This window comes from Bos grunniens, chromosome 9 (assembly GCF_055505025.1).
Source record: "Bos grunniens cultivar Pamir isolate PY7600 chromosome 9, Bosgru_T2T1.0, whole genome shotgun sequence".
Lineage (NCBI taxonomy): Eukaryota > Metazoa > Chordata > Mammalia > Artiodactyla > Bovidae > Bos > Bos grunniens.
The window spans coordinates 54,250,619-54,264,791 of NC_141173.1; the positions used below are offsets into that span (position 1 = coordinate 54,250,619).

The following is a 14,173-nucleotide window of genomic DNA, read 5'->3' on the forward strand; positions in this document are numbered from 1 at the left end:
CCAGCAGTGGCCCCAGGACTAGAAATCTTCAATCTTCATCCCAAATCCCAAGGGTAATACTAAAGATGTCTGAACTACTGGACAATTATATTCATCTCCCATGTTAGTAAGGTTATACTCAAAATCCTTCAAGCTAGCCTTCAGTGGTATGTAAACTAAGAACTTATAGATATTCAAACTGGGTTTAGAAAAGGCAGAAGAACCAGAGATCAAACTGCCAACATTTGCTGGATCACAGAGAAAGCAAGGGAATTCCAGAAAAATATCTACCTCTGTTTGATTGACTACATTAAAGACTTTGACTGGTGGATCATAACAAACTGTGGAAAATGCTTAAAGAGATGGGAATACCAGACCATATTATCTTTTTCCTGAGAAACCTGTAGGCGGGTCAAGAAGCAATAGTTAGAACCTTGTATGGAACAACTGACTAGTTCAAAATTGAGAAAGGCATACGACAAGGCTGTTTATTATCACCCTGTTTCTTTAACTTTTATGCAGAGCACATCATGCAAAACACTGGGCTGGATGAGTTACAAGCTGGAATCAAGACTGCTGGGAGAAATATCAACAAACTCAGACATGCAGATGATACCACTTTAATGGCAGAAAGCGAAGAGGAAGCAAAAAGCCACTTGATGAGGGTGAAAGAAGACAGCAAAAAAGCCAGCTTAAAATTCAATATTAAAAAACTAAGATCATGGCATCTGGTTCCATCCCTTCATGGCAAACAGAAAGGGAAAAGGTGGAAGTAGTTCCAGATTTCCTCTTACTAGGCTCTAAAATCACTGCAGATGTTGACTGCAGCCATGCAATTAAGAAACGAATGGTTCTTGGCAGGAAAGTTATGACAAACCTAGACAGTGTATTAAAAAGCAAAGACACCCCTTTGCTGACAAAGGTCTACTAGTCAAGGCTATTATCTTTCCAGTAGTCATGTATGGATGTGAGAGCTGGACCATAAAGAAGGCTGAGCGCCAAATAATTGATGCTTTTGAACTGTGGTGCTGGAGAAGACTCTTGAGAGTCTCTTGGACTGCAAGGAGATCAAACTAGTCAACCCTAAAAGAAATCAACCCTGAATACACATTGGAAGGACTGATGTGGAAGCTGAAGCTCCAATACTCTGGCTAACCTGATGTGAACTGCTGACTCATTGGAAAAGATCCTGATGCTGGGAAAGACTGAAGGCAGAAGAAGAGGGTGACAGAGGATGAGATAGTTGGATGGCTTCACCGATTCGATGAACATGAACCTGGGGAGACTCTAAGAAATGGTGAAGGGCAGGGAGGCCTGGTGTGCTTCAGTCCATGGGTTGCAGATTTGGACACAACTTGGCAACTGTACAACAACAAACCAATTAGGTCCAATTACATGCTCTGTGAATTTTGCTCTCCTCTGTTTATCTTATTACAAGCTTCTCATGTTTTTTATTTTCTGTTCCTTTCTACCTGAACGTATTCCTACAAACATGCAAAGGGCTCCTTGAAGAACTTTATCTTAAAACTACTGGGTGCATAAATTATTGTGGATGTTCAATAAAAGTTTAATTGGACTGCACAAAATTTCTAGCTTTTTTAGTACAATGAAACTTGGCTGCTGGATTTTTATTTCAACTTGGAATTGCAACGTAGTTAACCTACATATCTCATTCTTCTAACTAATTACTTCAGTGTGAACTCATGGTTTTTGATACACAAAAATAAAAATGCAAAAAAGAAAATATACATATAGGGGTGTACATGTATGTTGTCATTGTGCCACTCAGTTGTGTCCAACTCTTTGTGATCCCATGGATGCCAGGCCTCCCTGTTCTCCCATGTGTATCCTTTAGCTTGTCTGCTGAGGGCTTGGGAGCAGGAACAACCCAAACAGCAATAAACAATCTAGTGTCCAGATTTTGGTTTCTATATACTCTACTAAAATGGCTGATTCTAAGGTTGAACAGGCAAAGGATGAACTGAGCCTAGAACTCCTTTGTGTATCAGAAAGAAAAGAAGTGTTGGAAAGATTGAGAAATGTCAAAAGAACAAAGAAGCCAGGCTGAAGGGCATTCCACTAGCCTAAATCAGAGGCAACTTGAAAATCTAAATAATGATAACAATGGATTATAATCCAAAGAATGATACAGAAAGCCGTAAGTCTGTAGTGATTTAATAAATGAATAAATTGAAAATTTGATGAAAAACAGGGTAACTCACAAGATCTCAAATTGCCCTCCCCACAAATAATTATAAAGGGAAACAAAAAACCTTAATGAGAAATCTACATACATTCTTATTAAGAAGTTACAATGCACCTCATCAGTAATTCCTGGAGAAGGAAATGGCAACCCACTCCAGTATTCTTCCTAGAGAATCCCATGAACAGAGAAGCCTGGCAGGCTACAGACCATGGGGTTGCAAAGAGTTAGACATGACTGAGCACAACACAGCAGCATGAGTAATCGCAAAAATCTAAATTGCATGCCACCTGATAGGGTTCAATGACAAAGACATATAATTACTTCTGTGATATTCCTGCCAATGATGAATAATCTGAATTATCAGTAGAATCATGTAGCAGAAAGAAAAGAATGAATATTCTCATGAAAGTAAGGTAGGTATTCGAGACTGAAAGTGACCAAGCAGACTTGACAAGTAAATGCAATATGTGATTCTGAACTGGATCCTTTTTCTATATAGAATACTATTAGGATTGAACTGGTAAATCACAAATGGGATCCAAAGATTGGATGGTAGTAATGGATCAGGGTCAATTTTCTGATTTTGATGTTTGTATTGTAGTTTTATAGGACACTTGCCCTTGCTTATAGGAAAGAGACTAAAGTATTTTTGGTCATGGGACATAATGTCAGCTACTTTCTTTCAAATGGGACAGAATTTGAAAAAAAGGTTCTCTTTGAACTTTTCTATTAATATAAGCGTGAGATTAAAAAAAGAGAAAGAATACTATTGCATTAGATTGCGAGCTCTCTCTTCTAACCTTCTATTGTTTTGTTCTACCAGGGCCCTGCTGCATGTATCAGGTATTCAATCAGCGCGCCTGATTTACTGAATGACAAAAGGAAATCACTGTGGCTGCCATGCAAAAGAGCATCCTGAAACACAGTAAGAAAAGAAGAGGAGCGACTTGTTAGAAAGCTACTAAAACACTCCAGTAAAAAACGGCCTGAATTGGTGAGAACAGTGATGTCAGAGAAGTAAAGGTTACATAAATATTTAGGCTATGACTTCAAAAGATGTTGTGTTATGGAAACGGAGGTGAGAGAAAGGTGGCATAAAGGACGACTCCCAGGTTTCTGGCAAAACCAACCTGATGATGGCATTTACTGATAATGGAAATACAAGTGGAAGAATTCAGAAGAGACAAGGAGTGGGACAGCTCAGGACAGTGAGTTAAATATGTTGAATTTCAGGCACTTGTAAAACACTTCAATAGAGATACTGTACAAGTTGTATGTGTCTGGAACTTAAAAGTAAAAGCACCTATGCAGGTAGTGCAGGACTGAGAAGAGAAGATGGCCTCAAAGAAAACTTTCAAGGCTAGTGAAGGGAGGAAGAGCCAGAAAAGCTGACTTATAAGGCACAGCCAAAAGAGGTTAAGAAGAAACCAGGAAAGTGTGGTGTTAAAAAAAAAAAAAAGAGAGAGAGAGACAAGAGAACATTTCAAGAAGAAGACATAATTGGAGTTAAATGGTGCTACAAAGTCAAGTAAAACAAGGACAGGAAATACCCATTAGATTTAACGAGACTGACATCATTGCTATGTAAGTGGAAGAAGCCAGATGGGTAAGCTGAGAAGTGACAGAAGGTAAGAAAACTGAGACAATAACTGTAGACATCAATTTGAGATGGTTCCCTTTAAGGAAAGGAATAAACAAGATGGTAGAGGGAATGGAATCCAGGGTTAAGAGAGGTTTGATTGTTTTAAAATGGAGAAATCTGGACATTTATATGCTGGGGGACCAAGAAAACTACTGAGATAAATTTAATGACACAGGATAAAAGAGAAAACTGAGAATGCAGGTTTTCTTAATTCTATGCTGGAGTTTGTCACAGAGGCCCCAAACATTCAGTTAAAGTGATTTTGAAAGTACAATGGTTATTCATTAGACTACTAGAATTTTATTTAGTAAAGAGTTCTAAAGTCATCCAGCACCATCTGAGACTCAAAGAAGTTAGGTGACTAACTTACCTGCTCAAGGTCACATGGTTACTATATGATAGAGCTATGACCCAGGGGTTTCTGACTGCATGCTCCTTCCACAATCCCAGAGTGACTATATATGATCTGAGTATTCTGCAGAAGTGCATTTGGAGTCTTAAGGGTGGTGAAGATAGAAGACAGAGATGTGGGTTGGAGAGAATGTGGACACATTCGAGAGTCTGGAATCCCCATTCCTATTTCATGGAAGTTCCCCTTCTGTTTAATAAACTAGGGTCCTGAATAAGATTTAAGGAAAAAAAAAAAAGGCAAACAATGATCAAAGAAATGTAAAAATACACATACTTTAAAACTTGCTTACCGGGTAATAGCACTGAACAGTCCACGGATGCGTGCTTTATGTCTAGATACAAAGGCTTCAGTAAATATTACTCCTCTGTTATCAAGATCAATGTGTCCATTAATAATTCTACCTAGTCGCTGAGTTAGTGCCTGAGGGTAAAGATGGATGAAAATTCTTATTAAAATGATAGAACAAAATTACAGATTTACATATGTACAGGTTTACTAAAGTCATGCGGCATGCTGATGTTGTATTAATCATACGACTGAGTAATTTCAGCAAGCATGAATTAACAAGATATATAAAGTAAAATGAAGACTTAGGATCTAGGAAACTTCATAATCTTATGGTGAAGACAAGAATTGAATGAGTCTAATAACTGATATGTTAAAAAACTCAGCTACCTGCTAATAAGGCCACAGGCAGCCTGAAACACAGACAACCAAGATATTTACAAGGATCCTGGAGAGGATCCTATATGGAACTGCTAATACTAACAGAGAAATAAATATTATCCCAAGATTCTGCAACCTAGGGATACATAAAACCTGAAAAGTTATACTCTGTGATGTAAATATTAACAAACTGTGTCCATAAATCTATACTGACAGACAACCTGATTTCTTGGTAACCTGAGGAGAGCATTTCTCCACAGCTACACTATGACTGGGATCAGGTTTATGAAATAAGCTTGGACATATTTCCCTTTCCAGGACAAGTTAAATCTATTTGAGTCAGCCTGGCTGATACTTCTATGGTACAGAAAAATGGTTTCCAAACAACTTTTTTTTAAGGATCCATTTTTTTGCTGCCCCATGAGGCATGTGGGATCTTAGTTCTGTGAGCCAGGATTAAACCCATGCCCTTAGCATTGGAATTGGAAGCTCAGAGTCTTATCCACTGGACTGTCAGGGAAGTCCCCCAAACCACTTCTTAGTGAGCTTTTACAATACTGCCTATGATACTGAGAAAAATTAAAACTGAAAAAAGAATATATATATATTTCTAAAATGTATCAGTAGCACAATAAGAAACCACTTGATCTGTTCTGATATTTTAATGTAAAACTGACTAAAAGTATCTTTTTTTTTGCCTTCTGTGATTTACATGTATTTGCTCATTTTATCTTCTGTAATTTACATACACTTGCTCAGGAGCTTAGTTCTCCTGAAATACTTTGTAAAACAGATCTATATGCTCAATGGTATTTTAGATGCAATGAGGAGAAATCACCCACTTAAAATGAGTGAGTAAATCTGTTTCATTATAAATTAATCTCATGCAATTATGGTTTGGTAATTTCTGTAAGATGGATTTTTTTAAAGTATACCTAAAATGATTTGGCTTTTCCCTTATTTGTTCCAGTAAATATATAAACAAAACCATCATTTATTGAGTACTTCCTCTAGGCCAGCCATTTCACCAGATATACCATGTATTCGACACCTTACTGACATCTATGAGAGACAATTATTCCCATTTTCAGATACGTAACTTGAAGCACAAATAGGCATAAAAATAATTTTTCTGACCCTAAGTAACAAAGCAGTGTCACAGACAGAATTCAAAGCATGGCCTGTTTAACTTCCACTGTTCCAAACAGACTTCTAAAACGTTAAACAACTTTAAGAAAACTGAAATAACAAGGAAATAGCCTCTATTTTCAGGCACCATTGTAATTTAACTTATAATTTGATTTGAGTATTGACACAAGTACCAAAAATTAAGTGACTATAAGCCATTCCTTGATTTCTCTCCCTATCATGCTCTCAGTTTAGAGGAGGAAAAAAGGTGACATCAAAAGAAGTTGGTACTATTGACATCTGGGGAAGAAAATTTTCTATTGGGAAGGAATGCTCTGTGCACTGCAGGATGTTCAGCAGCATCTGTGACGTTTACCACACAAGATGCCAGTAGCATCTCTTATAAATTATAATCTTCATCAGCTGTTTCTTAAATTATAACTAGCAATCAGAACTGAAGATATTCTTGCTAAAGAAGCATTCAATAAAGATATACACTTCTGGTATACTTGCTACTGCATCCAAGCAGGCTGAGACCTTAAGTCTACCAAGTTTAGGTATCTCTGGGTTCAGGAATGGAGAAGGCAATGGCACCCCACTCCAGTACTCTTGCCTGGAAAATCCCATGGATGGAGGAGCCTGGTGGGCTGTATAGTCCATAGGGTCGCTAAGATTCAGACACAACTGAGCAACTTCACTTTCACTTTTCACTTTCATGCATTGGAGAAGGAAATGGCAACCCACTCCGGTGTTCTTGCCTGGAGAATCCCAGGGACGGGGGAGCCTGGTGGGCTGCCATCTATGGGGTCGCACAGAGTTGGACACGACTGAAGTGGCTTAGCAGCAGCAACAGGGTTCAGGAAGATTAAAATCACTTCTAAACAATCTTATCAGAGCCATCAATGTTTAAGTATCCCCCAAATATATTGCTAGAACATAGTCAAAACTAGAGAATAGTCAAAACACTTGCAAAAAAACAAATAATAGTAAGTCTAGTTTATTCCCACCCTTTCAAACTTGGCATTTATTTGAAAAGACAAATTATACCCTTAAGGAAAAAAAAATACCTGTGTCAGAAAGTTTCCAGGAAGATCATAGGTTTTACACAGTTCTGCTATGGTTACTTGACCACTTTCCTGTAATTTATCATTTACTTCTTCTGCTAAACGATCCAAATAGTTCCTAATAGTTTAAATTAAAAAAAAAAAAAAGGAAAAACTTAATTAGGAATAATAATTTTTCTCTTTCTTTTTATGTTTAATTTCTGCTGCAATAAGGCACTCCCCAAAAGTAATTAATATGGTATGTTTAGGTAAACACCATTCATTAATCATAGTCTGAAATTTTTCTTATCAATGTAACTAAATGGAAGATTAATCAAATAAATGCTGAAATTGTTTTCAACAGTTAAAATTCTACAGTCATTTTCATTAGGACTTTTTAACAATTCTGCTTTCAGAGTTAAGTTCACATAGGAAAGATGATAAAAATTGTGTTTTGTGTTGCTTTAAAAAAACAGAAAAAATTAAAAGTTTATATTATTCCCAAGTATTCCACACAAGCACGCACTTACTTTTTGAGCACAATAATGAAAATCAGTACTGGAAGAGTACTAAAAAATGCCATAGTGCCACAGTTATTCTAAATTTAAGTATAAGCTTACAAAAAAAGAAACACAAAAAGGTATTCTTAATTATTGTACTTACTCATCTATCAGTTGTCCCAATACTAGTTGAACATGTTTTTCTGATTTAACAATGTCACCAATTCTATTTTCAATATGAGTCAGATCCACATTAATTGCCTGGAAAATAAGTACACATTCTATTAGTGATAAGTTCATATTGTTTTAAAATTTGAAATTATATATTTTAGAACTTTTAAAAAAATGAAAACTTACTTCCCCTTAGATGAATTTCAAATTGATTTGAAATATTATAAAAAATCTCAAACAATTAGGGGCTTATTGCTCATTCACTTTCATTTCTGAACCTGTACACTTTCACTCGCTAAGAAAGCTTGCACTACAAAAATCACACAACTTCAAAGGTCTTTTCACCTCTAGAGTCCCACCTAGTCCCCAGGGAGGCAGACAGGAGTGAGAGGGAGCGCCTGAAGCAGTGCAACAGGCAGGTCCTGACCTGCTGACATCATGCAGTGAGTCTGTGAGTCTATGACCCAAACTGCCCACTGCCTCTGAGCAATCACTGGACTGCTGCCCCATGGGGAGCCTCCTGGCCCAAGGACCATCCCAGCCCTGATTCTCTCACTCGAGAGAGGCTCTGCAGGCCAGCACTCAGGGGGTCAAGCCTGCTGATACATCTCAGCCCATGGTGTGATCCATGGGCTTGTAAAGAAGTCAGCCAAACCCACTGTCAGGGTCGTGAATGAGGTTTCTCAGCAGATCCTGGCTCGTGGTTCTGAGATAGGAGGTAGATGGGTCCCTGAGCTAAACAGCTGGAGATTGTCAAGTGGAGTAAACTGGACCTTTGCTTCCCCTAGACATTTCAAGGATAAACTTAATAGCAGAAGCTGAGCTCTGCTGGAGTCAAGAAATAAGATGACTACATCTATCACTCCTGAGGTCAGGATCTCCAGGACTGCACATGCGTAGAAAGACTTGGGGGTCAAAAAGGGAGGGGCGCTATCCCATAATAGGTGCTGTCAATCTCCTATAGGCTTCCATGCTGGAATCCATCTTGGCAAAAAGATGCATAAGTATATCAGGAAGAGCCTTGGGTCAAGTCTGAGGTGGGAAATGAAGAAAGATGACTGGCCAGAGGAAATAAAAAACCAAGGAAAAACTGCTTCCATATAAGTGATTTAAATCACCTCTCTGGGATGCTCCTCATTAGGGAGGACACCCACACTCTTTCCTGTGTGTGTATTTCTGCTTTGTTTTAAATAGACTGCTTCTTTGTTCTCTTTGCATGTTGCTTCCAATAAATTTTGTGTCTGCTTTAAAATGTTTCTTTGTGGAATTCTTTCTCTGAAGAAGAAAAGAACCAAGGTCCTCTCACTTGCCATCATCATCTGGTGCCATGATTCGGACTGCTGCCAAGGTAATTTGCAGGTCTCGCTCAACTATGGCAAGAGATCTCTGCATGCACTATCTTCTTTGCTTCTCCTTTGGATTGTGCCTTTCTTTCCTACTTATCTTGCACAGAAGGGCCTGTTTTTCACTACATATGTTCAACATCCTCCTGGGAAAAGTTCTTTTGCTTTTTATTTCTAAACTGCCAGTGCTGTCTTCATCAGGCTGAGTGCACAGGTACCCTGAGGTCTTATCTTTGTTACAAAACACACACATCTGAAATAATTATGCTTCTCAACTCTAATTCCTCCAAGAGTTTTTCCTTTTACTTCTCAGCTGCCCCCCTCACCCTGACCCCAGGCTTTGGCAACCCACACACTGCTATAGCCAGCCTAGTGAGCTGGCCAATTCTCAGTAGATCACAACATAAATTTTATAAATACTCAATCCTGAGGAGTACACCCCAGTGTAGGAAATCTTGTTATAGGACACAGGGGAGATCTGTTGTCTTGTCTATAAAGGCTTAAGGGAAAAACTGGCAACTGCTTTGCACTGGTTCAAATGTCCACCATAGGCAGGGAGGGAGAGCACCTTTAAAGGAACCAAAGCTGACCAGAGATGTCTGGTTAGAAAGCAGTGAGGGAGTAGAGGATGCTCCAAAGCCCATCAGCATAAAGATCAAAGGTAATTCAGAGGATGTTATGAATCCCTTACAGGTGCCTCCTAGTAATGTTTCCAGGATGCTGGACTTCATTTCTAGGACTGCTGTTCTTGGTTGCAGGTTATTCAACATGGGAGGATCTCCTTCTAAACCCAAAGAAACACCCCTTGAAAACGCTCCTAGGACACTAAGTTTTTTTGTTCTTTCTGTCCACTTTCAGTTATAAACACCACTGACGGTACCCCTGGGACAACATTTCATCAGCCAGTCTGCCCCTCTTATTAGTGTCGGTTTAAGCACTATTTGGTCTAAATTTTAGCTATAAAACTATGAATACAAAAAAAGATAATCTTTTTTGACACTGTGAGACCACAATATTCTTTAGATTCCAGAGAAAATTGGTTAAAACTCTTTTGAAATTGCAAAATTGGTTCTTCCTTAAATTTGTTAATTGGAGGATAACTGCTTTATAATATTGTGTTGGCTTTTGCCATACAACAACATGAATCAGTCATAAGTATACATATGTTCCCCTCCCTCTTGAACCTCCTCCAACTCCATCCCACCCCTCTAGATTGTCATAGAGTACCACTTTGGGTTCCCTGTGTTATACAGCAACTTCCCATTAGCTATCTATTTTACACATGGTAATGAGTAAAAATATGTTTCATGCTTTTCTCTCAATCTGTCCCACCTCTCCTTCCCCAACTCTGTCCACAAGTATTTTCTCTATGTCTGCATCTCTATTCCTGCCCTACAAATAGATTCATCAGTACCACTTTTCTAGATTCCACATATATGCATTAATAATGTACTTCACTCAGTGTAACAAGCTACAGGTATATCCACCTCACTATAACTGACTCAAATGCATTCCTTTTCATGGATGAGTAACATACCATTGTTTAAATGTACCAAAACTTCTCTATCCATTCATCTGTTGATGGACATCTAGGTTGCTTCCATGTCCTAGCTACTGTAAACAGTGCTCTAATAAACACTGGGGTACATGTATCTTTTTGAATTATGGTTTTCTTAGGGTTAAAGTTCCAAAATATAAAAGCAACTCATGCAACTTACTTAAGAAAAATAAACAACCCAATCAAAAAAGTGGGTGGAAGACTTAAAACAGACACTTCTCAACAAAATTGGTTCTTTTGTATAGGCAATTAGAGAAAGTTAGCTTGTTAAAATATTTTTTTCCTTTGGAATTCTGACCTTGAGAGAAAACACACCTAGAAGAAAGCTTGAAGTTAACTCTTACTATGTCCTTGAGATACAAACACAGCCCACTTTTCCTGGGACTTTGCCCTTGGATTCATTAGTAGAACTGCAAGCAAAGGTTAAAAAAAAAATGCAAAGAGGCATTTTAAACCTTGAGCAGAAACTGTGAGACCTCTGTTAGTCTGGATTTATGTATGTCTCTAGTACGTGTCTTTGCCTTTGGATAATATTGCTGAAGTTAATCTGTGTGGATCACAACAAATTGTGGAGAATGGAAAGAGATGCAAATACCAGATCACCTTACCTGCCTCCTGAGAAACCTGTGTGCAGGTCAAGAAGCAACAGTTAGAAACCTACATGGAACAAGTGACTGGTTCAAAATTGGGAAAGGAGTATATCAAGGTTGTATATAGTCATCCTGCTTATTTAACTTATATGCAGAGTACACCATGTGAAATGCCGAGCTAGATGAATCACAAGTAGGAATCAATGTTTCTGGGAGAAATATCAACACCCACAGATATGCAGATGATACCACCCTAATGGCAGGCAGAAAGTGAAGAGGTACTAAAGAGCCTCTTGATGAAGGTGAAAGAGGAGAGTGAAAAACCTGGCTTAAAACTCAACATTCAAAAAACTAAGATCAGTGCTGTTCAGTTCAAGATGGCGGAGTAGCCGGATATGTGCTTATCTCCTCCTGCAACACCACAAAAACTGCAACTAGCTGTTGATCAACCACTGACAGGAGAATGCTAGAACCCACCAAATAAGATACCCCATGTCCAAAGACAAAGAAGAAGCCACAACAAGATGGTAGGAGGGGGCACAATCACTGTAAAATAAAATTCCATTCCTGTGGGGTGGGTGACCCACAAACTGGAGAACAATAATATCAAAGAAGTACTCTCATTGTTGTGAAGCTTCTGAACCCCACATCAGGCTTCCCAGCCTAGGGATCTGATAAGAGGAGCGGGAACCCCCAGGGAATCTGGCCTTGAAGGCCAGTGGAATCTGTTTGCATGACTTCCACAGGACTGAGGGAAACAGAGACTCTAATCTTGAAGGGCACAAACAAAACCTTGCAGGCACCAATACCCAGAGGAAAGCAGCAGTGACCCAACAGGTGACTGAACCAAAACTACCTGCTAGTGTTGGATGGTCTCCTGTGGAGGCATGGGTTGGCAGGGGCTCACCACAGGGACCAGGGCCCTGGCAGCGCATCAGGTTGGGAAAGTCTCCCTTGCAGTTCACCATTAATGTTACCACAGAGCCCATAGGAACCAGAGGTCAAACTGCCATATCCGTTGGGTCATCGAAAAAACAAGAGAGTTCTAGAAAAACATCTATTTCTGCTTTATTGACTATTTCAAAGCCTTTGTGCGGATAAAAACGAAATGTGGAAAATTCTTAACAGATGGGAATACCAGTCCACCTGACTGGTATTCTGCATGCAGGTCAGGAAGCAACAGTTAGCCTTGACTAGATGGACCTCTGTTGGCAAAGTAATGTCTCTACTTTCTAATATGTCTAGGTTGCTCATAACTTTTCTTCCAAGGAGCAAGGGTCTTTTAATTTCATGGCTTAGTCACAATCTGCAGTGATTGTGGAGCCCCAAAAAATAAAATCAGCCACTGTTTCCCCATCTATTTGCCATGAAGTGATGGGACTGCATGCCATGATTTTAGTTGTCTGAATGTTCAGCTTTAAGCCAATTTTTTTTACTCTCCTCTTTCACTTTCATCAAGCGGCTTTTGAGTTCCTCTTCACTTTCTGCCATAAGGGTGGTGTCATCTGCATATCTGAGGTTATTGATATTTCTCCCGGCAATCTTGATTCCAGCTTGTGCTTCATCCAGCCCAGCATTTCGTATGATGTTCTCTGCATATAAGTTAAATAAGCAGGGTGACAATATAAAGCCTTAACATACTCCTTTCCCAATTTGGAACCATGTCTAGTTCTAAATGTTGCTTCTTGCCCTCTATACAGATTTCTCAGGAGGCAGGTCAGGTGGTCTGGTATTTCCATCTCTTTCAGAATATTCCACAGTTTGTTGTGATCCACAGAGTCAACAGCTTTGGCATAGTCAATAAAGCAGAAGTAGATGTTTTTCAGGAACTCTCTTGCTTTTCTGATGATCCAGTGGATGTTGGCAAATTGATTTCTGGTTCCTCTGCCTTTTCTAAATCCAGCTTGAACATCTGGAAGTTCACAATTCACATACTGTTGAAGCCTAGCTTGGAGGATTTTGAGCATTATCTTCCTAGAGTGTGAGATGAGTGGAATTGTGTGGTATATTGAATTCTTTAGCATAGGCTTTCTTTGGGATTGGAATGAAAACTGACCTTCTCCAGTCCTGTGGCCACTGCTGAGTTTTCCAAAATTGCTGACACACTGAGTGCAGGACTTTGACAGCATCACTGTTTAGGATTTGAAATAGTTCAACTGGAATTCCATCACCTCCACTAGCTTTGTTTGCAGTTATGCTTTCTAAGGCCCACTTGACTTGGCATTCCAGGATGTCTGGCTCTAGGTGAGTGATCACACCATCATAGTTACCTGGGTCATGAAGATCTTTTTTGTATAGTTCTTCTGTGCATTCTTGCCACCTCTTCTTACTATCCTCTGCTTCTATTAGGTCCAAACTATTTCTGTCCTTTATTGAGCCCATCTTTGCATGAAATGTTCCCTTGGTATCTCTAATTTTCTTGAAGAGATCTCTAGTCTTTCCCATTCTGTTCTTTTCCTCTATTTCTTTGCACTGATCACTGAGGAAGGCTTTCTTATCTCTCCTTGCTATTCTTTGGAACTCTGCATTCAAATGGGTATATCATTTCTTTTCTCCTTTGCCTTCAGCTTCTCTTCTTTTCTCAACTATTTGTAAGGCCTCCTCACACAGCCATTTTGCTTTTTTGCATTTCTTTTTCTTGGCGATGGTCTTGCTCCCTGTCTCCTGTACCATGTCATGAATCTCTGTCCATAGTTCTTCAGGCACTCTATCAGATCGAATCCCTGGAATCTATTTGTCACTTCCACTGTATAATCATTAAGCAATTTGATTTATGTCATACCTGAGTGGTCTAGTGGTTTTCCCTACTCTCTTCAATTTCAGTCTGAATTTGTCCATAAGGAATTCATGATCTATGCCACAGTCAGCTCCCAGTCTTGTTTTTGCTGACTGTATGGAGCTTCTCCATCTTTGGCTGCAAAGAATATAATCAATC

General features: G+C 39.1%; 1 protein-coding gene across 4 annotated transcripts in view; it reads right to left on the reverse strand.

Annotated features, from left to right (window-relative positions):
- UFL1 (UFM1 specific ligase 1) overlaps positions 1-14,173 on the reverse strand; it is a 156,227-nt gene that overhangs the window by 44,229 nt on the left and 97,825 nt on the right. For 3 of the 4 annotated variants that reach the window (XM_086317678.1, XM_086317676.1, XM_086317677.1), the window contains exons 4-6: positions 7,740-7,837; positions 7,101-7,215; positions 4,529-4,659 (exon numbers count right to left, since the gene is read on the reverse strand). In XM_086317678.1, coding sequence (XP_086173804.1) covers positions 4,529-4,659; positions 7,101-7,215; positions 7,740-7,837 — 344 coding nt within the window. Of the gene's footprint in view, positions 1-4,197; positions 4,324-4,528; positions 4,660-7,100; positions 7,216-7,739; positions 7,838-14,173 lie in introns of all 4 variants that reach the window. The other variant, XM_086317679.1, reaches the window with a different exon arrangement.